Here is a 27168-nt window from a genome sequence, read left to right as displayed (position 1 = left end):
AATTATTCTGCAAATTAAAGTTATTAATACCAACAGTTCAGTGCCTTACTCGAAACGGTGGTTGTTAGTTCGACTTTCGTTTAACAGATAATAGAAACATGAAATATCTTTTGGTAAGTGTTAGTGTAATTTTGGAGTGACAGTAAGTGATTTTTATCTTTAAAAAGTGGTGAGAGTGATTGTATTTATAGAAAAGTTACTTTCATAAATGCCAGTGAGGGTGTAATTATTTGAAAATCGTCCAGTATTATTAATATTATTTATAAAAATACTACGAATTATGTTATTACTAACTTTTACCCCCGGCTTCGCTCGCATGGAAGCCATTAAATAAGTATCAGAGGTGATAACTATATTTTATTGCTTGGCTGGTATTATCAATTTTTAAAAATTACTACATATACAAGGAAGTTTCTAAACTTAAATAGTTATTTATGCAACAAGTGCAAAAAGTAAGTGTGTGGTCAAAAAATGCGTGCAAAAAATACTTTTTGTACTAGTTTCATACGTTCTTGAAAAAAAATTAATTTTTGACTGACATTTCTAGAACTGCAGAGCTGTATTATCCAAATCATAGAAGTCGTGATCGCGTATGTTTGAGGCATTTACGTTTATAAATTGTAATCATATGGCATCTTAGAAAAAAATGCATTTTCTATATTTATCAGCTTTATCAGAAGAAGACTTCAGGTGTTGTTTGATATCGAATAGCAGCAAAAATTTTATTCGAGCCTCAGCAATTTGATCAAGAAGTACTTGATAGAATATGACCTAAAAGTAATGTCAGTAAGTGTATTAAAATATCTACCTCTTGAATGATTTCCGGTAGTCATCATTCTGAACATAATGTTTCTGTATCATGAATTTTTTGAGTTTTATAAGTAACAAAATGTCAGGATAGCTACGATCGGGATTTACGGGAGCTTGGAAATCTTTGGCAATCCTGCTTTAACCAGATAATGTAGATGGAGATATGGGACTGAAGCTTTCAATTGTCTACGATATCTGGTCAAATACGTTGAACCGTGTATCAGTGGTTTGAGGACTTCCCGATAAAATTTGAGCCTCATTATTGTATAAGACTCTATAAATCATAATAAACTAATCTGTAGATGTCAAAAATAGTGATTAGCATGATTTAGCCATCATGACTTTCTTTGGACGTGTGGCAGCAGGCATTTACCACTCCGAAGATTGTCTCTTCGTTTCCAGGTTTTATTTAAATACCCATGTCACGCAAAAATTAAAGAAAACGTTTGCATATGTCGGGGTTTTCTTGGTATGCTTAAACGTTGCACGACATTTGATCTTTTGATACTATTGTATCGCACATATTCCACGAATACTTAATCGTTCAAAAGTGCCCTCACTTGTATCACATTATTCTCGTTGTCAACTTATACTTACCGATCTCAAAGAATATCTTTGTAAGCGGACTTGATCATACAGTTTTACCTGTACAAAATAATTTTCACTAATTAGCTGGTCCTCATTCTTTTAAGGCACACTGTGTAGAAAGTCGCTGTTTAGCTGACACCCCCAGAACCAATTTTACTCAGTCGACGGTCTAATTGTGCTCTGACGTACAGACGCGTCACCATAAAGGACTTATGAGGATGGGCCCAGAAGTTCCTGGCCTGATCTAGAGATGGTGGTAGTTGCTAGAAAAATACCACTGTATTGGAAAGTACACTATCTATACAGCATATGCTTCAAGTTTGAAGACGCCACGTTGTTTGATATTTGTATGGCAGCCATTAATAGTGAACATTTTCAGTGAATTTGTAAACAAGGAAAAACTTGGTAATCGTTATGTGATACAATACTTTTATTTGAAAGGCATTAGCCCAACCACTACAAAAGCTGAACTAGATTCTACTCTAGGTGAGACTGCTCAATTGTTCTCAATATTAAAATATTGGTGAGCAGAATTTAAATAAAAGCCCTATGACCTGCGAAGACCAGCATCGCAGTGGTTGACCAAATGAGGTGATGACTCCAGAAATTTTGAAGAAAATCTCAAAGCGGTACTGGATGATCGTCGAATGAAAATGCGCGAGCTAGCAGACATATTATGAGATACATCTCATAAAAAATTTGGACATGAGAAAGCCGTGAGCAAAATGGGTGTCGCGTTTGCTCACAATGAAACAAAAACAGCGTCGTGAAGATATTTCCATCGAGTGTTTGGCAATGTTTCATAGAAATAATGCCATGGATGAAACATGAGTCCATCACTTCACCCTCGAAACAAAAGAACAATTAAAACAATGGAATGAAAAGGAAGAACTGGTTCCAAAGAAGGCAAAGACCGTTCCATCTGCAGTCAAGATCATGACGTCGGTTTTTTAGGATGAGCGTGGGAAAATTTCCATTGACTATCTTGATAGAGGAAAAACTATCAAAAAAGTGTTTCATCAAGACAATGCACCAGCTCACACATTCATTATTGCAATGACCAAAATTAATGAATTAAATTGCTACCCTCATGCATGCACTCTATTCGCAAGATTTAGCTACCTCAGATTATTTCCCAGTAAATGGCTATTTTGAGAAGCTTGATGATTCTTATTATTCTACTTCACAGTAGGCTAGTAAATTATTTTTCTCTGCCTTGCTAGATAATAATGAAAATATGGAGCGTCCGTTATATTATAGTAAATGCAAACAAAGGAGACAAATTTGACGCAATTACAATTCGATGATCACTAGATGCTGATATATCAGGGGCTTGAGGTACTATCGAGAGAAAAGTCATTTCGAACATTGAAACAGGTGGTTGTTATATTGTATTTTCTAATACTGGCTAAAACTAGAAAGAAAAAGAAATTAGGTTCAGTGAATGTGGAAATATTTTGAGAGGAATCAGTAGATTTTCTACAATTTCCATATAAAACAACCCTTTTAGTGACATTTACATAGGAAGGGGTGATTATGAAAAAATTCGGTACATTGATCCAAAAATAGTTATTTAGGCAATAAGTGAGTAAAGTAATACTTTTTTTCACGTAGGGAGAATTGACCAGCAATTCCTACGCGTGAAAAAAAAGGTACTTTACTCACGAATTTCATAGAAAAAATTTTCTTGTCCGTAGAATTAAAAAAAATTCGAATATGCTTTTATCAATTTTTATTTTGTAATAGTAATATTGAAAGTACAACTGTGAGCAGTATTAATTTGAAGTGACTTGAATTGTCAATATTTAACGAGTTAACGTCTATAGTTGTATTACTACTTATTGGATTGTTGATAGGATCGTGAACATTTACAATGTTGCTTGAAGTCGAACTAGTTGTTCCCGTTAAAATTTTCAATGCGGAATCCATTTTCTTTTTTATTGTGTCGTCTATGCAACCCTCCGAAACTGTGTTGGATTTCAACCCACCGTGCTTCTTTAGTTAAATTATATCACCACCGGAATCCACTAATAGAGACACCGAAAAGAGTCGAAATGTATGCCCAGTGTAGTTTTTTGGATTAGGTAAATTTAAATATGTTGCGATAAGCGAGGGAATTTTTGAAAATGTATTAATACCTACAGCTTGGGTTTTGCATTTTCCATGTTACAAATAGTATCTAAGCTTACATTCAAATTTTTTGTTGTCATACCTTATCGCCTGAGATAATGATCGTCTGGAGCTTGCAACAGAAACTTATTAATTTATTGACGGGCAAATGTTTTAGTTTTTTTGGGTCTATAGCTAACTGATTTATTTTTCAAATATGCAATGAGCTTCGAGTATTTACTGATGCCTATGTCGTTATTTACCATTAGGATGCCTTTCTGTTTTGAATAAGTCACCAAATTTTTGAAGACCACATTTTGGATTTAGTTTCAAAGTAAGCTAGTAACACTCTTTCTGTGAAGCTAATTATGCCTTTTTTAGTACGCTACTCCATAAAAGGATTATATTCCTTCATATACTCAGGGAGAAGATTCATAGTCGCTGCAGTTGCCGATTCAACAACATCTTCTGGGGTGAAGTTTAAACTTTCTCTCTATCACTACTAATAATACTATACTACATTTAATTAGACACAAAACGGATTTTCTTGAACGAATATCAAGAAATAAAAGTGTGACAGTTTAACGGAGAAGCGAATTGACATAAGAAAAAAAGCATTCACATCCCACTATTTTGATAAAACAATTTTATAATTGCGTTAAAAAATGACACGTAACCTCACTTTTTTACGCAAAAGCGTGAAAAAATGAGCCGCCACGATACTTTTCTCACGCTTTTTGACCGATTCAGAAATTACATTCTTTATAAATGAAAATCAAAAAAAAAAACGTGAATATTATAACGGACGTAAAAAAAATTCTTTTTTTATATTGTTTTAGTTGCTATTATTACTTCCCCAGCAAAATGATGGCACACCTGAAAACATTCCTAAGAAGAGAAATACAGATGAATCGTTTAGCATCAATCTTGGAGCTGGTTATGGTATAGGATTCGAACAGAATAATCATAATTTACCAAACAGTACAGTGAAAGTTAAATCTACTAACTTCTTACCAGCATTACTTAAAAATGAAGCAGTAATTGTTGGTCAACCTTTAACAAAAAATGAAAATTTTCAAAAAGTGGATATAAATACGGTAATTACGGTTTTATAATTCCATCTAGGATTAGTATCAATAGATCGGTAAATGTGTCTTTTTCGGAAAAGTCTATCTAACTTGTAAAAGGATGCTCTGTATCTTCGTTTTTCTTCAAGGTTTCACAAATGTTCATTCTTTTATCATTATCATCTTGAGATAATTCTTCTACTAATATTTTATAAAGATGAAACTTATTTTCTTAATAATTTAGAGATGGATCCTTCAGTAACAGTAACATCCTGAATGCCATTTTCCAAATAGATTACAAGGATTTTCTATAAAACTTTTTATAACGTGCAAGGATGTTTCATCTGTAGTTGAGTTTTAATGAGTTTAGTTGACAAACGTTTTCCCAATCCTCCAAAAATCATAGATGTCAACATGATATGTATACTAAACTTAATTGTCATTAACTAGCGACGTAACCAATGAGAATCAAGTTATCAAGTTATATTCACTTCAAAGTTTCAATCAATTCTTTCTCTTTTCGTTGTTTGTTTCTTATATTTATTCCTCTATTTTTTTGTGCCTTAACTTTTAAACCTGTATTTTATCTTAGTGTTTTTTTTAATAATTAAACATTATAAACTATCTTATTTATTATTGCTCCATTATACTATAAATGTAACTTCAGAAATCATTAAAGACATCCCAAAATCAATCATTCCAATATAAACAGGAGTTTTTGTTTATAACTAGTGTAGAGGAAATATATAATTGATTCCAATTATTATATCCCAACAAGAGGCAACGAAGTTGATGTTCAAAAGCTGAATCTCTATCAAATCAAACTTAACCAATTTTTTATAAAATTTAATCTTGTAAATCCAATTTTCAACCAAATTTAACCGTTAAATGCCAATTTTGTACCAAATCAAACTTGAAAAACCAATTTGTCAACAAATGAAATCGTATATATCCAATTTTTCACCAAATTTGACTGTAAAAAACCAATTTCCCATCAAATCAAACTCTAAAAACCTATTTATCAACAAATTAAATCGTATATATCCAATTTTTCACCAAATTTGACTGTAAAAAACCAATTTCCCATCAAATCAAACTCTAAAAACCTATTTATCAACAAATTAAATCGTGTAAGTCCAATTTTTAACCAAATTTGACTGTGAAAAGCCAATTTCCCATCAAATCAAACTTAAATAACCTACTTTTATTACTTTTTGCAATCTTTTTACAGTTTAGTACCATTTTGTTAACTTTCCTAGTAATAAACATAAAACCTAGATCTATGAAATAGGTTGTTCGCATACAGAAAGAACATTGCCTTTTATCATTTTCAAATTTTTTAATCTGAATTGATCACAAAAAAAATAAAAATAAATATATCGAAGCAATTTCTTCCAAATGATTCTGTTCACTAATTCCATGCTAAATAGCGAAATTTCTAGTTACTTACAGATTCCACAGATCTTAATAAAGTAATTGATTGATTTTAAACAAAGATTTATAAAACTACAAAGTTAATGGACAGAACAAATTCTGAGAAGGAAACAATCTAAAAATTACACAGTAGTTCCCGATTTAGCCAAGACAAAAAGGAAAACCTTAAAGAGCACAGGAAATAAATGGATATTAAAATGTAAAGCAATTATCTAAAGTAGCAAAAGCCAATGAGAATAGCCAGAATCAAATAAAAAGTCTATGACAGATTGAGTTAAAAGTATAAGGAATTAATTTGAAACTGCCGGGTTTCTATTCTTCTTTTCCCTTTTTGACTTTTTACTTTCAAAATTCGTTTCTTGTAGACAAGAACAACATAAACTTCATTTTTAAACTAATTACAGATGACAACAAAATAAAAATTCATTGTGTTTGACCAGAGGAGTAGACATAGAAAATAGCGTATATATTTGGTATAAATTAAATAAATTGAAAAGGAATACAAAACAACAACTTATATGTCAGATAATTGTGGGGCTACAAGGAAATGAAGATGCTGACAAACACGCAAAAGACGCTACGGTTTGCAGTGATGTACATATATAATGAATAGTGAGGTATACAGTGTCGTGAAAGCATATATCAAAATGAAAATGAATCTTCAGTGGCAATCTGAGTAGCAAAGATTATTTCAAAAACTAAAACAAATAAAGGAAAGTGTTAAACAATGGCCGCGAAAATGCAGTAATTGTCCAAAACAAGTAATAGTAGCTAGACTAAGAAAAGGTCAAACTAAAATTACGCACGAATATTAACTATGTAGAAGTAACAAACCTATGTATACACATTGTAACCGAGAACTTAATGTAAGACAAATAATTTTAGAATGTACATTATACGCGTCGCAAAGACAACAATGCAATTTTCCAAATGACATGAAAAGACTACTAGGAAAGAATTGCAACGTGGATAATATCTATAAATATCTGTTAAATATGTCTTTAAATAACAAGTTGTAATATTAACAAATCCATACTATCCACAATCCTCATGATCTATCATTATAAATAAACATTTTCAATACAATAAACATAATAAAAATTATTTTCAATAGAATACTTTTTGTCTCTGACTCTCATATTATATCATTATCAAATATCTGCAAAATGACATTACACATAAAATATGAATTTCTACTCCCTAATAAAGTTACTTCGTGAGACATATTTTTTTAAAGTTGATAAATAAAATTTTAAATATGACTTATTTTTATCAGGTGGAATCTCGGAATACACCTTTTCCAAACGAATCTAATATGGATGGTATGAGAAAAGGGGTCATGGATTTAAAACAGCTACAACAGATAATTCATAATGTTGATAATTCTGAATATTCAAAAATCATACAAGTAGTGAAAGTACCAGCGGTTTATGAAATCCATTTAGAAAAAGTCTCACAGAAACAAAACAAACTGCCAAAGAGTTCGAAACAGTCTTACATACACCAAATAAATAATTTAATCAGTAAACCTAAGAAGAATATTGTAACAAAAAATACTAGTAAATATCAGAAATCTAAAGATTATATCAATATAGATAAATGGAGAGCCGAAAGAGATAAAGTTGAAAAGCAAAAAAATGAAAATCCTTCAAATATACGTCAACCATTTAGCAGTAGACCTGCACCTATGAACACAGCTAACAAAAATATTGTTCTTGAAGAAAAAAATACGAATTTTTCACCAAGTTTTTACCCCTTCAACCAACCATACAACACTCCTACAGATGTTTATAGGTAAGTTTCTAGAAATTATTGATTATATATATTCATTATAAAGTTCTCAATTAAGTAATTTTCTGTTAATCAAAACATTTTTGCTTGAAAAATTACAATTTTTTGGACGACAACGGTGACTTGATTGGAGCGCCCTTGTCTTAGATACATGGCATACATTAATATTCGAATGTTTGCAAAAACTATAACACCAGTATAAGAAACTGGAGTTCTCTTGTCACATTTAAAAACTTTAACGTATTTGAGACTTCTACAACACAAGATAAAAAAATATTACAAACCATTAGCACACCTCAACACACGATAACTGAAATTTGGTGCCACCATTTGCAAAATCTGAATCTTCACCAAATATTATTCAAAATTGTTTCTATGTTACAATTAACAAAAAAGTGAACTTTATTAAATTTGGATAATAAACTACAAAATAATGTAAACAAAGATTCGTCTTTGTTTACATTATGGAGGGGACAGGTAAAAAGAATCTCATATGAGAAAAAAGTTGACAGAGAAAGAGATTCGATAGGTATATTTTGGTGGGATAAAGAAAATTTTTTATAGGAGAAAGGTTTGATGGATTTGGCTCTGATTTAGGAATAACAACTCTGGAGAGCTGCGGTTATGGTGTTGACTAGGATTGTGCTGTCTAGGCTAGAAAAAGAAAAGAAAAACAAAAAGAAAAATAGACGACCAAGTGGCTCGAAGAAGATGACAAGAGGCCTCCAGTCTGTGTAAAAACGCTTCCTTTCAGTTTGGGAATATATATTGTGTAATTTTTTTTCCTTCTTGTTTGTTATTTTTGAATATTTTTTGTTCATTTTTAATGGTAAAACGGGTCATTGGGGGACGGGCGGATACAGCTGCGGTTGCATTATTCCCATATCGTCATTTGGACGGTGAACCGGTGAACCGCAGAAAACCTGCAACACCAAGTGCGAAGAAGTCTGTGTGATAGAGTTTTATCTAATGGATATGGACCATAATGATATGGTCTGTGAATCATATATTCTGGCCAAGAAATTTTAATTTACGACATATTCAGATAACAAATATGCATTTAGAAACGAATGTAATCGAAAATAAATAGATATATTATAAACCTCAATGGTTTTGAAAGCTTTGTCGAAAACTTTAACAGCTTCTTAAGAATTTTTACAATTTATAGAAATGTGCATATTTGCTATTAATTGGATGGACTGAACCTTATAAATGAATGTTACAACGGATCTGTAAGATGATTTGGGCCGAAAAGATTTGTTTTCGGCCATTTGTCAGCGATATTGTGATAATCCTGAATCCGTCACGGAATTATTCATTTTAAAGGTTTCCCTATCTTGGTATTCGGCGTAAAGAAGCGAAGTTGCCAAATGTAAATTTTGGTTCACTTTCTACTAGTACTTTTGCAGATAATAACGACAACCAAACAACAATATGAAGGCGATCAATAGAAATGGTTCTTAGCCATGGTTTTATCAAAAATAAACTGTGCTAAAGTAACTACTTGAAACGGTGACACCAATAAATTTTTGTAATGATTCTAAAGTGTTAATAAGACTTGGATAAAAATTTATAAGTTCTTATTTTTATTCTATTCTTATTTATTTAAACTGACTTTGGAAAAACTACAAGTAATATCTATTTATTCCATTATTTTTAATATTGAATTTGAAAAATCTAGCTAGAGTCTCAAAATTTCTGATCCAATATTTCATAAAAAGAATCTTGAAATACTTCACAAACTTTTTTCATATCCTTCATATTTTTTGAAACGAATTTTGTATAACATCTGACACTGACTCAAACATTGAATCATCATTTTTAAACGTCAATTCTGGCAATTCTATTTTACCTATTTATACACCTTAACCATATATAACATCAGTTACTCCTAAACTTTCTGGAATCTTTAAGCGACACAATATTAAGACAGTCAAACCCTTAATATTTTTACTAAAATAAAAGATAAAACACCAATCAATAAATTGTCTATCATAATATATCACATAGCCTGTTTAAATTGTGAAAAAAAGTACATTAATCAGAATCATCAACCTGATAACCTCCCACAAGAGTGATAGCAGATTATATCCTGATAGATTAACGACTCATGAATTATGAATCTGAAGGTTTTGACAAATGAAAAAAAACTACAAAAAATGTCTATTTTTAGAACCAACAGATATTGCTCAAAATGATCAATACATCAATAAGAAAACTGACATAAATAACCTTAGTGTACACCCTTAGATTATTAAAAAACAAATTCTATAAAAACTTCAACGCCATTAACAACCAACTAACCTCACCTAACCTATAAATTTCAACTTCACTTATAACTACCTAACCTATAAAATTTATTGTCATTTATATTCGAACCAATAAATAAAATCAAGAACATTTAGAAATAAAAAAATTAATCTTTATATAATATGGTAACACTAGTTACGGAACACTAATATTATATATAAACAAAGAGAAAATACACGATTTGCAGTCACACTACTCTAACCGGACTATACGTTTCAATAACGCTGTGTGTGTTTTAGCGATCGTTCCAATTTGTCTGTATATCTGTAATAAAGAGATTAAATCCGTATAGTTAAGAATTTTGAATATTTTACTGTTTTAGAGCACCACAAACGAGCTTATTCAGTTATGAACATCCAGAAATACCAATAAAAAAACCGATTTACTCGACATTAACGCACACAGTACCTTATAATATAAGGAGGCAATACCAAGAGAGATCAGAAACAATTCCTGAAGATCTTGTGTATGGAACACAGAAAGAAAAAGTTCTTAATCCTGGTGAAATTAACATAACAATGCAACCAGGTTCTACTATCATACGACTTCCGAAAGTAGAATCAGAAAATCATAGAAGATTTATGGAAAATGAGATGCCGAAAACAAATTGTGAGAAAGAACGCAGCATGTACGAACCGATACACGATTTCTCTGATAACGTATATTTTACCACAGTCAAACCCATAGAAAAAAGGATCGGATTGAGAAATAGGTCACCAGTATTTTCGAAAAAATTGTATAGGCGATCAGACAATGTACCCATGGAATATATTTTATATATTAAGAAGGAATACCATGATGGTTGGTGAATTTATGTATAGATTACGCTTAATAGTTGATTATTATTGTTGATATTATGAATATAATGGTTTTCTTTGTTGGTTTTTGTTTCAATCATGTTCATGGGAAATAGTGAAACTGTTGAAACTCCTTATTTACGAATTACCTGAAATAATTAAATAAATTTATTCACAATTGAAAATAAGAAATGATTCTAAGTCAACCGAACATTTTTTTGCATTTATGTTAATGGACCAAAATTTTAAGGTACGTTTTTTATTTGAATAATTACCAAGATTGAATATACAAGGTGACTCCCAATTCATTCAAATATATTCATATGGTCCCATCGAATTTACAAAACGTTCAAGCTTTGCTATTCTCTGTAAAGATCATACTCTGAAAAGATTACTCCATAGATCACCTATATTTAGATGGATCATGGATGGCAATGTTATTTGTTTAACCAAAATGACAACTAAGGATCTGAAACTGAGCTACTAATATGACATCTTTCATAATAACCGGCAACTATTGTGAAGAAATTTGGGAAGTTATCAGTTGTAATCTTATTAGAATAAAAGTATTAAGAACACTTCTTTCCTTACTCATGTGAAATATAGACAAACTGGGTTTCAATAATTTCATAATCCTTCAATTTGAATAATAATCTAAGCAAAACGTGTTATTATTTATTAACTAGCTGTGTCTACGACTTCATTCATGTAAATAAGGGTTTTTTTATAAACCCTTATTATTTATGGATTACCAAGGATAAATAAAATCAATATTTGATATAAACAGATCAATATATCAAACAAAAATTACACTTCTGAATCTTACAATATAATATATATATACAAAAAAACAGTTATTTAATAAGTATTTACAATGCCTTTTTATATACAACATTGGACGTTTGGTTTATCGGGATGTATACAAATAATTTATTTCCTTGACTCACTCGGGAGAAAGCCACATATATAGTTGATCGTGTGAGAAGCAGCTTACACCAAAGTCCACCCCGCGTAGAGTCTACCCCCGTGCTTTGTTGATAGTCATTGCATAACAAAGACCAACCGGGAATTGGACTCGTTTGAAATGAATTGGAAAGTTGTTTGGGATGGACTCTTGGTATAAACACCCGCTCGCCGGTGTCACATCCTCTCAAAATTCCCGCCTCTATTATGTTACGCTGAAGTGTCTCTGATATTTTAAGTCTTATACTACTACAAAGTATGTGTCCGCAATAATATGAATGGAACTTCATTTTTCAAATGAATAATGTCAGGCGCGCTCAAAGAATTTAAAAATTCCACTGGGTAATTCGTTGAGTCGTCTTGCTTCATAACTGGGTTTATAGAGACACACTCAACAGATTCTCCTCCAATTTTGTCGAGTATCTGTAAGTTTATATCGGCAGCTCGATCGTTCCGAGGAGACAATATAATTCTTTAGCAAATTCAAGAGTTTGCGTGAAGAGTTTGAAGTTCATTGCCATAAATGACCTACGGCATAAACTGTTAGGAAAAACGATTTTACCATCTTCTTCCGGGTGTCTGCCCTCGCCAATTTGTAGCGATAAATCAGAAAAAATCTGTGCATCGCTGTTACCACCTATTTGTGCTCGCATATTCACTGATAAGTGCATCCGAGTAATGTTATCAGTATAATACTTACTCCAAAATTGATAAAAATGAATTTTATCACTGAAAACCTTCTTTAATTTGAGTGTGACGGCTTCATTAATTCCATTGTATTTCCTAAAAAACAACAAATCGCTATTAGAAGTGTCTTTCATTCATTCAAATGATCAATGTCCTCGAATGAAACACAAAATAAAACCCGTGCCAATAATGACAGTCTACCTTCATTCCTTACGCGAATTGAAAAATTTGGTCAAATCAAGATGTGACATGCGAGATACAGAATAGGTTCGCTAGATGGCGTTTATAATATTAACATTACAATTGTGGATAAAATCATTTTTTGTTTATTAATGTTTCCATGGCAACGACTTAATATCAAATACATCCTAGGTACTTACTCATATGTTGCCCAAATTACGCCGAAGGCAGCCGCGAGGCGAAGTGTCAAACAAAAGTTTGGTAATTAACTTTAGATCAATATAACTTTTTTTCGTACACCAATTTTGATCAAATATAGCCTAAATGTTGCTCCAGGCTAAGCTAAAAAAATTAGTGAAAGTTTTATGAAAATCCGTCCAGTCGTTCCAGAGATTCGCGTGTACAAACAGACAGACAGACGGACATTTTTTTCAAAACTTGCTTATCACCTACAATCATTTTTTGAAAAACAACCAAAAATGAACAGAAATGCCGATTCTTCAGTTTTATTATAGTATAGATACAGTGAAAATCAATTTTGAAAGAAATTTATATTTTTAAACAATATATTGCAAACAAAAATTAAAATGTTACATTTTAAGTTATTGGAGCTAATTTTGTAATTTTCACTTCATAATATTGTTTATAGCCTTCAGCCTTGTATTAAAACGTTCCAAGTCCTTGTAAGGATTTGGGGAAACATGCATTACAACTAACACTAAACATATTCGTCAAGAGAAACTACAAACATTAAATTATCCTGCTTTGTTAAGTTGGAATTTCTGGAACCGTTGGTGATACTCATACTGAGCACACTGTTTACACTACCACTACACCAACACTCACAATAACACTCTCTGACGCGCGTTTCGATAACCAAGTTTCCGTCTTCAGAGACTGAAGGTAAACCGCGGTAAACGCGCGTCAGACAGTGTAATTGTGGTAGTGTAAACAGTGTGTTCAGTATCCAGTTATGTATCAAATTCGCCATCTTGATATCTACTTATGCTAGTAGATCCATCTAGGGCTTTGATTCAACCTTGGATCAACTTTGTGAAACGTGGTTTTTAGATTACCTGTATTAAATTTGTTTGACCTGTCCTATAATCAACTTTCTTCAGAGATGGTGAGTAAAAATAAGTTTTAGATACACTTTTCTTATACTTCCAAAGGTCTAGCCATCAGTATCTTTTTTAAATTCCTCTCTGATTATAAAAGAGTCAATTTAGAATCACATTCTTTAGTTAAATCACCTATTTTTGTTAGTGTTAGCTTTGTAAAATAAAATTACTAATTTTAAAATATGTTAATATTTTATATTTTATGAATAAGAGATAGTAATTCTCCCTCGTAATGTAATATGAAAAAATAGCGATGGCTAGTTCTTTGCGAGTACAAAGAAATTACAGAATTTCGAATTTCCCATCTTTAATTAAATTTGAAAAAAAATTATTACTAAATTTTATTCATTTTAGGGGTCATATATCGCAAAGGAACTGGACTGAGGATATTGTGCCCTAAAATGATCTACTATGTCCCTCTACTGGAGCTAGGCATGTACAGCTCTTCATACATTTCCGGAGTATTATACAATGTCATTATTTGAGAAGGTTTTAGAGAGATTACATTCTCCTCTATCGGTCGACCCAAATACTCAGATACTCAAATTCAATTTGAAATTGTAAATGTTGTTCATTATCATACTTTTGAGGTGTTTGTTCAAATGATTGTCCCGGTAGTAATTTCATGAAAACTAATAGTTGTTTAGTGTGAGTGAAAGGGATTTCAGTCCTCTTTCTCATAAAATTATCTTCTTTTTCATTCCTCCCGAGTGCTGGCGCGCAGATTAGGAGAGCTTTGTTGTCTTTGCCTAAAATGAGTAGTATTTCTATGACCAACTTCTACTTGATTATTTGTGAAATGATTATTCTTATGTTCACTTGGCTTTCGGATTAGATTGCTACATCTTTTTTCCGATAGTTTCTGATGAAGTGGAATTATGTAATTGCTAGAACTTCCGCTTTGGTTCTTTGACATACACTATTATCCGCAGTCTCATTGGGGTTTTTGGAAGAATACCATGTCATAGTATGCTTCCTGGTAGAGTGTAAAATTGAACATAAAAAAGTGATTATAGTTGCAAATAGAACCTGCTAGGTATTATACAATATATACAATATTTCCTCCTAAATTGGAGCTAAATAAAAACCTTATTTATTATTAGTTTTAAAGAAAAGAAAGCAAAAGGTAATGAAAGTTATTGAAAAAGGTTCATTAGAAGATTGATTAAATTCTTTTTATGTAAATATATCGTGCTACACACAGGCCATAGCGTGATAACAATTTTCTTCCAATCTTTTGTTTCTTGCCTTCGTCTTCTAATCCCGAACTCCTCCCTCCATTAGATCTCTTTGTGCCTCCGCACAAGGTTATTAGAATAATAGAAGGTGTGTGACAATAACAAGATGCGCAGTAGACAAGTGACATCACCGGTTCTTCACAGCTGTGAGAACGGCAGTACGAAAAATATATTTGTTTGTATAGCTAGATCAGCAAGATATCACACATCCTCATAACTCGAACATAATGTTAGTGAGGTTCTGTTTGACATAAAAATATAATAAACAACTTGTTAAGTCAAGTAGTTTCTTCTCCCATATATCTAATTTGTTCTCCTCCGCTTTATAAGTTTCCACGTTTCGCTTGCATAAAATACTCTCGGTCTGATGACTGTCTAATATTGATGTAGCTTAGTTTTTTGGTAAATGTTTGCCTGTTTGCTTCCTCAAGTTAACCTTGCTTCTGTGTTGTCTCCCTCGTCGCTATTGTCTTTGACAAGTATTCCAAGATAGATGTAATTGTTGACTTGCTAGATTTCAATTATTTTTTGCGTGTTATTCCTCTCATTTTCATGCGTTTTGGGATGCGTTATTTTCATGAACTTGGATTTCTCCTTGCCTACTCTTTGGTTCGCTATTTCTGCCATTTCCATTAAAGCCCTGCATTTACTTTTCAAATCCTTTTCTCTTGTTGATAAAATTCCCCTGGTGTTGATTCTGCTTCTTCGTACTATCCATTCAAGTATTATGTTAAGCAACGTAGTATATAGAGGATCTCCCTGTTTTAGTCCTATAATTCTTCCTGTGAAAGGTATTTGATGATTTCTGTTTTATTGTAGTTTTTGTTTGAGTGTTTCAAGGGTCATTTTCGTGAGCTTTTTTAGTTTTATTGGTCTTGGTTTTATAGTCTTTATTTCAAGTCTTTCATTTTTAGATCTAGAGACTGCCATTATTTTGTACACTGTGTCCAAAAGTGCCATTTCTCGGTAATTGCCAATATAATGACTTTGTACATAAGTATTTTTTGTGTTCGGTGCTCCCTCTACATACGTAATTTTTACATTCCACGTTTCCAAGTTTATCGTTTTACCCTTTTTTATAGTTTGTTATATTCTTTAAGAGGTTTATGCCCCTATCCTCTTGTGCACCTTCCATCTTTATATCCTGTATCATTTCCTGGTCTGATTTACATCCATTAACGTATCCATTTCTACTTGTAATTGTCAGTATTTTCAATTTGTACCCATATGTGCAAACCAACCAAAATTATTAACTAAAAGTCGAAAATTCATCACTAAAATATATTTTCAAATACAACTTTTCAATAAATTCGCATAAAAATAATAAAATATAATATTTTAGACTTACATTACTTAATATAACAAATACCCTTAAAACTATATACAGGATACATATATTTATCACAAAAGATTACAATAGATCAGTTTAAAAAAGCACCCTAACTTTGGGTCGCAAGATTGTAAAGCACCATAAGTACAGACAAAATAAACAGATTTTAAAATTTCTTTACCTAGTCACGAAGCGAGATACTTAATCTTATATGTGGAATATGGTCGGGATAGTTTCCAGTTTTAGGCTATATTCAGTACTCTCCTAACCACGATACACAAATACCGGTATGCTGATTTCTCGGCTCAAATTTGACACGCGAGTTTTATAAATGAATTACATTCATATTTTCTACGTTAATAATGAAATATCAATAATTATATATGACATGTTCTTCAGAAAACATTAATATAACTTCCTTTTAAATGAACATAAATTACATATGATATGAATTATATTCACAAATCATGTATCGTATTCGGGATTCGCCTTTGAAACTTTATATTTCATCCATGAGATATTGAGGTCATGATACACCGACTCCTTCGCCTGTTGACTATAAAAACCTAAAAACCTTAACCACATCCATTTTTATAACAAAAATCGGAAACGTGAAATAAGACGGCGTGTACTTTTGGTGTAACAGGGATTTTTAATTGTTTTTGATTTCTTCGATACATTTTTTTGTAGTTCTCATCTAATTTCACTTTGAAACAAGCACCAACCACTATATTTAAACTTTGGAATACTTCAACGTATTTCAAAGTTTAAATGAGTCTCTTCTCAATATGTCTATTTTATTTAGCATAAATTTCTCTTGAAACCTGGATCTCACTACATGCACTTGCCCACTTTAAAGCATCTAATTCAAACTCTTGAAGCATGTGTGTGTAAAAGGTAGGTGAAGCTCAGGAGGGGGAATAATGTAGAGAAATAATCTAGCTTCATTAGTCTCTAACATTGGTGGATGAATACAATTCTTAAAATTCATACCAGATTTTGTTGTTACTCCAATTGTTCTATAAGGGCCTGATTTGTGAAGCTTACCTTTTTTAGCATAACACCACCTACAAACAAGGACAGCAGTTTACGTGTGTCGTAATGCCGAATAGAATATTTACCAATAAGCTTGAAACATTGCAAAGCGTTCAAGTAATTTTCATTTAAGTCTGGTTAAGGACCACCATGTGAAATAAACAAGTTAAAATAATTATTGTTGAAAATTAAGCCGAAATATTGCTTGGTTACAGAAATTACATCCATTTTTACTTCATCTGGCAAATATGTGAAATTACTATCCCAAATACAAAAAAACTTGGAAATACAAATGAATTGATTGAGGGTTATATCTGCAACGCAAATCAGTTAAATAGAAAAATTGATATCTCAAATAGATAATTACATATTATGCAACATCGTGGAATTCCCTTAAAATAAAATATACCTTATATACTAAAAGGGTTAAAATCAGTTGGCGCGAGGGGTATTAAATACCGCAGCGAATGCGTCTTTGTTCATAGTAAGGAATAGGGACTAGCAAGACAGCACCGACATTTAGTGTAAGTTAGTTTACTGAGGATCTTCAGACACTGTTCAAATCAAAAAGGCGTAGGCGTAAATATGTTCAACAATACATTTTGTATCAACTACAGATCAACCGGTAATGTGAACTCACATTGTGTAAAAAAATTTTAAAACCTGTTTACTATTCACATATTACATCACTCAATAAGTCATGTGACTGCCATGACGTTTATGAAGTACCAACTTTTAATGTGTAAAATTTGATGACATTTCTATTAGTCAGAAAAAAGTTACAGCCATTTAGGTACAGTTACTTTTGTTATTTAAAAAAAAAAATTTTAAAAATTTCGTGTGATTCTCAATGGAGAAAATACTATTTTAGCTCAGCAATGGCTTCAGTATTATCTGGACTCTGTTCCATCGAAAAGAACCATTTGTTATTGATTTGCTGCATTTTAAACGTGACGGTGCAGACACTGATGATGGTGAACGTTCTGGTCGTCCAATTGAGGTGGTTACTCCAGAAAAAATAAAAAAGTCCACAAATTGGTTATATCTCATTGTAAATTGAAATTGCGTGAGATAGCTGAGGGGGTGAAGATATCAGAAAACAGTGTGTTTACAATTATACATGAACATTTGACTATGAGAACGGTTTTTTACAAATGGGTGCCGCATTTACTCACATTCAATTAAAAACAACTTGATGAGTCAGAGCAGAGTTTGGCCATGTTTACACGTAATAAATCATATTTGTGACAATAGATGAAACACAAATCTATCACTTCATTCCAGAATCAAAATGTTCATCATCTGAGTGGACTGCAGCTGGTCAACCACGTCCAAAGCGTCCAAAAGCACAACAGTCAGCTTGGAAGGTTATGGCTTCAGTATTTTGGGATGAAATATTATTCACCAACTATCTCCAAAAGGAATAGACAATCAAGAGAGAATACTTCACTGAGTTGTTGGATCGTTTGAAAGCAAAAATCAAGGAAAAACAGCTTCATATGTCGGAAGAAAAAACCACTGTTTAACCAAGACAAGTTGATGGCAAGGATGATTAAATTGAACAAATTATACTTTGAATTTCTTCCTCAACTACTGTATAGTCCAGATTTGGTGCTCAGAGACTTCTGGCTATTAACTGATCTGAAAAAAATGCTCGTTGGTAAAAAATTCAGCTCAAATGAGGAAGCAATTGCTGAAACTGAAGCCTATTTTGATGCAAAATACAAATTCTTCTACAAGTATGATATTGAAAACTTAGAGATGCGTTGAAATTATTTTATTGCTCTTGGAGGAGATTACATTGATGAATAAAATCGATTATTGACAAAAAAAATGTGTTTTTCTTAGTTAGCCACACACTTATTGAGTTATAAAACATATATGTAGAAAAATCGAGAAAATGCTTTTTATTTTGTGCACATTTAATTTTTTGATACTTCAATGATAAGTACCCATCATTTAATTTAAGCAGAATGATATTTATATTTGAGACGATTAATTTTTGTAGAACATGTACATCAATTGATAGTACTCTGTTCACAAATTTAGTTATCAGATCTTTCAAGTACAATTTGGTCATCGGCAAGAGGAACTCTTTTATAATCCACATTGTGTACCAAATGTAAAACTAAAACACCAAAAAATGCAATACTGAGACCAAGAATATTGACAACTATCCCTTCTGTTACGTTTTGGTCATAGATTTTCTGAAAAATGGCTTTTTCCAAAAAACCACTAGCAGATGCAATAATGGCTCCTGCAAAACATCCAGATCCAAAGGCTACGTGAGTAGGTAGAAGGGCTTTTCGTATAGATGGAGATAATCCTGGGTACAGGAAAGTAACAAAACCCGCTAAAAACTAAAAACAATACATACATATTAGAATCGATTCGTTACATCAAAATTTTTAAATTGTGACCCAGAAAAAAGTGAACAAACCTTCAAACTATTGAAAGATATAGTAATATATACAATATACACAGTAAGAAATAGAAAAAACAATTGAGAAAAATTATTTTATCTACTAATGTATCCATTATACATTTGCTTGCTCGACATTAATAATACCTATTAATGAGTGCAGTCAAATGATTTCTTGATTTAGCTATATTATATTGTTTTGTTACAAAAAATCGATTTTTATAATTTTCTCATATAAAACACTACTAAATATTTTCAATTTAGTTCTCTACACATAAAAAAAATTAGAAAACTAAATTTTCTTGGACCAAATTTGAACCTGGGACCTCCAGTTTAAAAACACGTAGCATTAACACTGAGCTGTCAGCGACATCCATCTGGTCGTACCTATATCTGTTTTTTAACATACCGTGGTTTTTGAAACAATTTATAAATAGAAGTTGTTGTGTGTTAAGATTTCTCATTGATTTAATATTCTATATCAAGTTATGTTAAAATACCAACTAAAAATGGATATAGAAAATAAAAGTCACTTTCTTTAACATCACCAGAAATTAGAGAAGATGTTGAAGTTGCTTCATCAAATTTATGGACCGAAAAGTCAAGTAAAGTATATAATATGGCATATGAATTTTAAACTGGCAACAGGTATTATTCATAACTATAAATAAATATAATATATATATATATATATATATATATATATATATATATATACATATATATATATATATATATATATATATATATATATATATATATATATATATATATATATATACAATATTAGATACCCAATATTTCAGAAGCGAATACTAAAACTATGTACTAGAGGGCTAATATAGGCTAAAATATGCTCAAATATTATAGTACAAATTGCAGAGTAAATATCTAATGGGTAAAGAAATAACGTAAGGGGTTAGAGAATATGAAAAGATGATGTAAGCACCACAATAATTGGATATTGGAATATGAAACCTGTTATTCTCAGAAAAAAGTTCAAAAGCTATTGAACGCCTGGTCCTCAGAAAAATTAGTCAATATTAATAAAACCGTAGTAAAAATAAGCATGAAATAAATAAAACTATATTGGAACAAAAAATATAGGGATGGGTTATAAAATGGAAATAAATAGCATCATGGCAGTATATATCAAAGCATTAAACAATTGACAGAAAAGAAGATACAAAAAATAAACACAATGGAAATGAAGCACATGAAAAGAATAAACAAGATTAAGAGCTAAGACATTAAAAATATAACAAAACAAAAATGGACCTGGATATATTATAAGAAAGAAGGCAGTAGGTTAATAAGAAAAATAATGAAGTTGGAAACTATTACAAAACTTGAGGGAAAATAAAAAAATAGAGGACAAAAAATAACTGCAAAAGAAAACATAAAAATTTTTGAAAGAGTTAAGGAAGATGGCAAAAGACAGAAAATAATATTGTTAGTGAGTACAAGAGGGAACGGAACCTGAAAAGGTAAAAGTCATATACAGCATAATGTAAAAGTAAACAAACTATTAAAATGCGTTAAAAAGATATTCTGTCCTTATTTTTAATGCAGTTGAACTCAAGCTTCGAGTGGTTGACAATTCAAAAAATTAGATACTTTTAAATACCAGCAATTTCTGTAGTTATTGTGAAATGGAAAAGTTGAAATTAGTTTTATACTCACTTGTAAAGCGAAAACTATAACAGTTGTCAGTCCAATCCATGAATGTAGAGTGTACATATTTGCAGTACCAGTTAAATTGTGCGAATCAAATACAGCTTTCAATGCTATTACAGCTAAAATGAATGCCAGAAGATTTAGTGACATGTGTACCAATTTGAGAGTGTTTTTTTGATAGTTTCTTCCTGTCCTGTAAATTAGCATTGCTGGAAAGTTGAAAGAAAAGTTGATAAAAATTTCAATTTGTGTAAAGAATTAAGAAAAATTATGATAATTGGTTAGATTAGCCTAGGCAAAATTAATCAATTAAATTCAGTCCTGAAATTGTTTTTTTTTGATAGCATTTTAGTTATGTTGTTCTTCTTTTTCATGTAACTTGGCTTTTGGCTGATGATTACATATTGAATATTTTACAGTGTTCTAGGATGTTTTGATAATATCCGAAGATCCAAGAGGGTATTGATGGTAGATGGGATGCATTATAAGAATAAAGGAATTTTAGAAAATAAAAAAAATTTAATAAATAGATAATCCAACACTTAATATCATGTAAAGCTCTCTGTGTATAAAATACTTACCTAATTAGTAAAGAGAGACGTGAAACATTTTCAGTAAAACAACAAAGATCGAATATAATCTTCAAGATCACACTCAGAATTAGTTAACAAAAAAAAGTATTCATTCAGTCTTTGATTGGAAAATGAATGATATAAAAGAGTGTAACATATTGCCACATAAACTGTTCATTTCATCAGAAAAATTGTGTAAATAAAATGGTCAAATAGAGTTCCAATTGTTAGATGAAACTGTCTTCAACTTCCACTAAAACAAACATAAGTAACAAAATGTTTGCTGTTTGCCTTTTTAATATTTACTTTCAAAATTTTCGTCAAATAATACAAAATTATATGACCACAACTTAAAATTTAAACAATTTGATAAGAATACTCTTATTCAACAAGTTTTAACATGTAGTTAAGCCAAAAAATAAGAATTTGCACTTCCATATAATCATTACTTTTAACTATTATGAATATTACATACTATTTATAGTTTCAAATGCAAAAAGATACTTCTCAGTAGTTTTTGATGAAATTCAGTTTTTTTCACGTTAAGAATCACTCACATCACATATTTAAGAGAAAAATGTATTTACCTTGACTATAGAAAAAGACCATCCCTATAATCATCAATAAAGGATGCCAATTGAATTGTACACGGGGTAAAGATTGCCAGGCAAATCCATTTTGATAATACAGTATCCAAAAAAGCACCAAAATAATGGTTCCAATACCAATGCTAGTAGTTAGGGTGTATAAAAGTTGGTAATGTTTAACTTTTTGATGTTCAGTTCTTGCTTCCATATTAGGGGTTCTAAGAAAAAAGAAAAAATGTAATTTAATCATAGGTATTGAATTTATGTGTTCTTCATTTAATTATAAAATCATAATCTGTTACGGAGTACATCTGATTTTAGTTGCTTAAATTTTTTAGTGTAATTTATGCAAGTAAGTGTGGCTGGAAAATGTAAATTTTATTAGCATCATTTTGTATATTATCTACATCAAATTTCCAGTGAAAGAAATTAAAAGCATATAAAACTTAAAGGGTCAGTCAAAACGACTTTTTTTATGTGAAAAATTGCTGTGTAGAACAAAAAACTTAAGGTATATGAAATATTTGATACCCAAAAAACTTTCAATATATTGAACAGAAGTTCAATAGTACCTGGTAAAATATTTTTTTTCAAATACCTTGAACATTTTTTAATTCCATATTTGATAATCTTTATTTTACCAATTGAAACCTTTGACAGGCTATTTTCAGTTATAAAAAGTCAACAATGATTAACTATGCCTACTTTCTATCAAATATAACATTCTAAATGTAAAAAATGAGTTCCTTCAATTTCTTATTTCTTAGACTTTTTATATATGTTTATGTTTCTTAACCGTCTTGATATCTCATACCTGTTCTGTTTCAAAATTATTTTTTTTTATAATTTTTGAAAGATAAAAATTTGACGTTAAATTATAAAAAAATTAAATTCAAAACATAAGAGATCTAAAATCAAGGCGATTTAGAAATATAAAAATAAGTTCTATACTTAATATCTAAAAGAAATCTGTAACAATCTGAAAAATCTAAAAAACACAAACCCTTTGGGCTACAAGCATTTATATGTTTGCCAACAACCTAATTCAACAAATATGGCACACTGGGTGAAATTTACATTGACAGTATTAGTAAGGAAATACCGAGTACTACAGAAAATACATTCTATTAATGTCAATCATCTATAATCATTTCAAATATTCAATTCACGGTCAATGCAAGTAGGTATAAAGAACATGGATATCGTTACCTTATTTCTAATAGGACATAACCACAAATTTTTGAAAACGCGCTTTTTATGTTACTCTCTCCGTGTTTGTTTTTTCTACTTAATTCCAATATATCATATCTTAAAACAAGTTAGTTTATATTTATATATTACAATATGCCGCATCAGACTCAACTTATTTTTAAGTTTCAATAAATCATATTCCACGAATTATACAGTGTTAAATGTGAACTTGCCTGCAGTGCTACTTCTTAGCATATACTAAGAAATATGATAAAATTAAATTTTCATAGTTTAAGCCCTGATAAGATCAATGTAATTTGTGATGTGCTTATGAAATGAAACCGATAGAAGAAAAGGTATACAAAAAAGTGATTGATAAAGGAAAAACTGCTTAAGACCAAAATTATTGTTTTGTTATGGATGTACAACTGGTGAAATCATGTCCTCAATTGATAGCAAGTTCTCTTGAAAACCACATTACAAGTACATAATTTCGCAGTATATAGTATGAAACTGAAACTGACTTGTCTTCCTCGGTATTTACAACATGAATTATTAAATATTTAGAGGCATATTTAAGCCAACAGGTCAAACCCATCGTTTTGTTTTCAGATGATTGCATATACATAAACCGGAATATTGTGCTAGATAATGCCCTATCTTATAGTACATCAAAATATCAAGTTCAAATTGAACAAAAATATTTAGTGAGAGGACACACAAATGGAGTGTACTTCTACTCACAGTTTAATATAAAGGGCACTAAAAGGAAGAGATATTTACCTTCCTACAGATTACATACAAATTATAAAAATGGCTAGAGTAAAACCAAATTCACTGGAAGTTGAATACTTGGATAATACTTATTTTCTTAATTATAAAGCCAGCAGGATTCAGAAATAAAGATTTATGGGACTGGGCAAATTAAAAGATGATAAAGTTAATGATCTCCAATGTCTTAAGTATTTACTAAATTGCAAAATATTTTATAAAATCAAATATAATGACAAGAGTTACCTCAAAGAAAAAGGATAATAGATACAGAATTATCATTAGAGCCATTGTTTGTCAGTAGATTATTAATAACAAAAAAAATAGCAAAACATGACGAAACTTATCCTTACAGACATACATTATTTTTATAATTACTCAAATACAAAGATGAAGTTTGGAGTTCGAAGAAATGTAAGAAGAATGAAGAAAAATAATTTTTATGATTTATTATTTTCATTCAAAATTAAATTTTAAACCTGTTACAACATAACTATGAGTGATTTTTATCCAAACATGAATCCCGTTACTAAACTGTCCTTTACAAGTTACATAATTTCTTGAATGTTGCAACTTACAAATCTGATATGTTTTTAAATTTCAATATCAACAAAAAAACATTAAAATAATATAATAGTGAGATTTGAATATATTGCATTATTAATAATTTTTTTATAATAAATTTAATAAGAACTAATTACTAGAAATACATTAACGAACAAGTTATTTATTCTCCTACAAAATGTACAAATTGTTAGTTTATCAGAAATAAGATAACGAAATGTAGATAAATTGTTTTGAATATATTGATGTACAGAAGCTGATCAAATACTTGTATTTTCACCTAACTCAAGCTCAAACACAAATAAAATTAAACTCAATAACTATATACTTTAAAAATATCATTAAAACAATCAGTATTATCCTATGGGTACCTCTGGTACCGCTTTGTGAATCATGTTTTAATGTAGAATAGCTATATTTAAAACAAATTATTATAAATCCATGACATTAAAAATTTAAGTAGAAATGAAAAATAAAAAATGTAATCAATTAATACTGTGGATGTGGAACAAACAAAAAATTTCTACTAGCAGTAGCCTTTCTATTTAATATAATAAATAACAGTAAAATCTAAATTGTAACATATAGATATAAGAAATTAACATAAAAATGTCATGAACAATCTTGAATTTATATTATACAAAATGAAAAAGGAATCTATTTTCCTCACAAATATGTTATCTTTTTAGTTTGACATCTTTTTAGATTTACTATTTTAAAATTATAATTATAATTCAGGAATTTTAAAAGGCAATTTACTGTTCAGAGACTTTATAGAATTATAATATAAATATAAAAAAAAGATGGAAAAGGAAACTCACCCCAACAAACTAACAGATTGTTCCTCAAGTTCTGCAGCTCTACGATACCTTTGAATCATCAGTTATCTCTTCAGTTTTTGCACACTGTTCAACAGGTCGTGAAATCAATAACCTCCCACTCCTAAAAACAAACTTCTATGTTTTCATTTGATGAAAATTTGGATTGTCAAGTAACATTAATAATTCTAATTTATTTTAGTTAAATAAATTTGCTTGTCACAACAATAGTTAATAATACACCCATCACAATCAAATAAAATTTTAAACTTTAGAGTTGGTATCATTAAACTGATTTATTAGATAAATGTCGAATTTTATTGGCTAAAAATTAATTTTTATGAATCCAATTCATTTTCCTTATGGCCAAATTTTAAATTATTTCTGAGTTTATTTAGCACTACGTTTGGTACATTTATAGTGGAATTCTGTATTATAGTGTTGGTGACAATTGTAATGATGGCATTTCTATAAATCAGTTTTCCTTAATCATATAAAGCGCAGTTGCCAGTACGATAGAATTGGCTTAATTTTCAAAAAAATGGAAATATATACCAAACAAATTATTAATGTATAAAGTTTGGATTTCAACAAACATTCATATTTCCATCTCATCTTCTGTATTGATATATTAGTTGGAATATTTGCTAATAACTTGAACTTTATTTATAAGAACTTTTTGTGCTCTATTTGGAAGGATAATGTGGAAGCCCAATAATTCATTTATTCCTTCCGATACATTAAAACTAATTCTTCATGATAGAATAAAAGACTTTTAACGTTACCATGAGAAATAGATTATTTGAATTAATGTGTAAAATCAGCAATATGGCTAGTACCTGCGGGATATTATGAAAAACATGAATTATATCCCATTTTGTACAGGTTTGGAAAAAGCAAAACATATAATAAAGATGGTTTTTTTGTAAACTGTAAATGATTCGTTTCTTTCGCACCTCGTAGTAGAAACTAATGTTTATAAGACTTACTAATCATGACTTTTTGTCTTTCAGCGTAAATCTAAATTTCTGCTGAAATCAATAACTATCTATTCATAGGAGTATTGGCAACATAGCCTTACTTTATGACGTATGATATGACGAAAG

The 27168-nt window shown here is 30.4% G+C and overlaps 2 protein-coding genes across 2 annotated transcripts; one reads left to right on the top strand and one right to left on the bottom strand.

Annotated features, from left to right (window-relative positions):
* Positions 1 to 98: 98 nt before the first annotated feature.
* Positions 99 to 10918, top strand: LOC130448290 (uncharacterized). Its single transcript, XM_056785576.1, has 4 exons — positions 99 to 113; positions 4347 to 4604; positions 7285 to 7802; positions 10432 to 10918. Exons 1-4 carry the CDS (start codon positions 99 to 101, stop codon positions 10916 to 10918), a joined length of 1278 nt encoding a protein of 425 aa, XP_056641554.1.
* A 5444-nt stretch (positions 10919 to 16362) lies between these two features.
* Positions 16363 to 26523, bottom strand: LOC130447700 (transmembrane ascorbate-dependent reductase CYB561-like). The gene is made up of 4 exons (XM_056784661.1): positions 26066 to 26523; positions 22719 to 22936; positions 21566 to 21768; positions 16363 to 19820 (listed from the first exon to the last, which is right to left on the bottom strand). Exons 1-4 carry the CDS (start codon positions 26122 to 26124, stop codon positions 19506 to 19508), a joined length of 795 nt encoding a protein of 264 aa, XP_056640639.1. The 5' UTR covers positions 26125 to 26523; the 3' UTR covers positions 16363 to 19505.
* Positions 26524 to 27168: the final 645 nt, after the last annotated feature.

This window comes from Diorhabda sublineata, chromosome 8, assembly GCF_026230105.1.
Source record: "Diorhabda sublineata isolate icDioSubl1.1 chromosome 8, icDioSubl1.1, whole genome shotgun sequence".
In the NCBI taxonomy this organism is placed as follows: domain Eukaryota; kingdom Metazoa; phylum Arthropoda; class Insecta; order Coleoptera; family Chrysomelidae; genus Diorhabda; species Diorhabda sublineata.
Note: the sequence above shows the minus strand (reverse complement) of the source record. Positions and strands in the feature narration are given on the sequence as shown.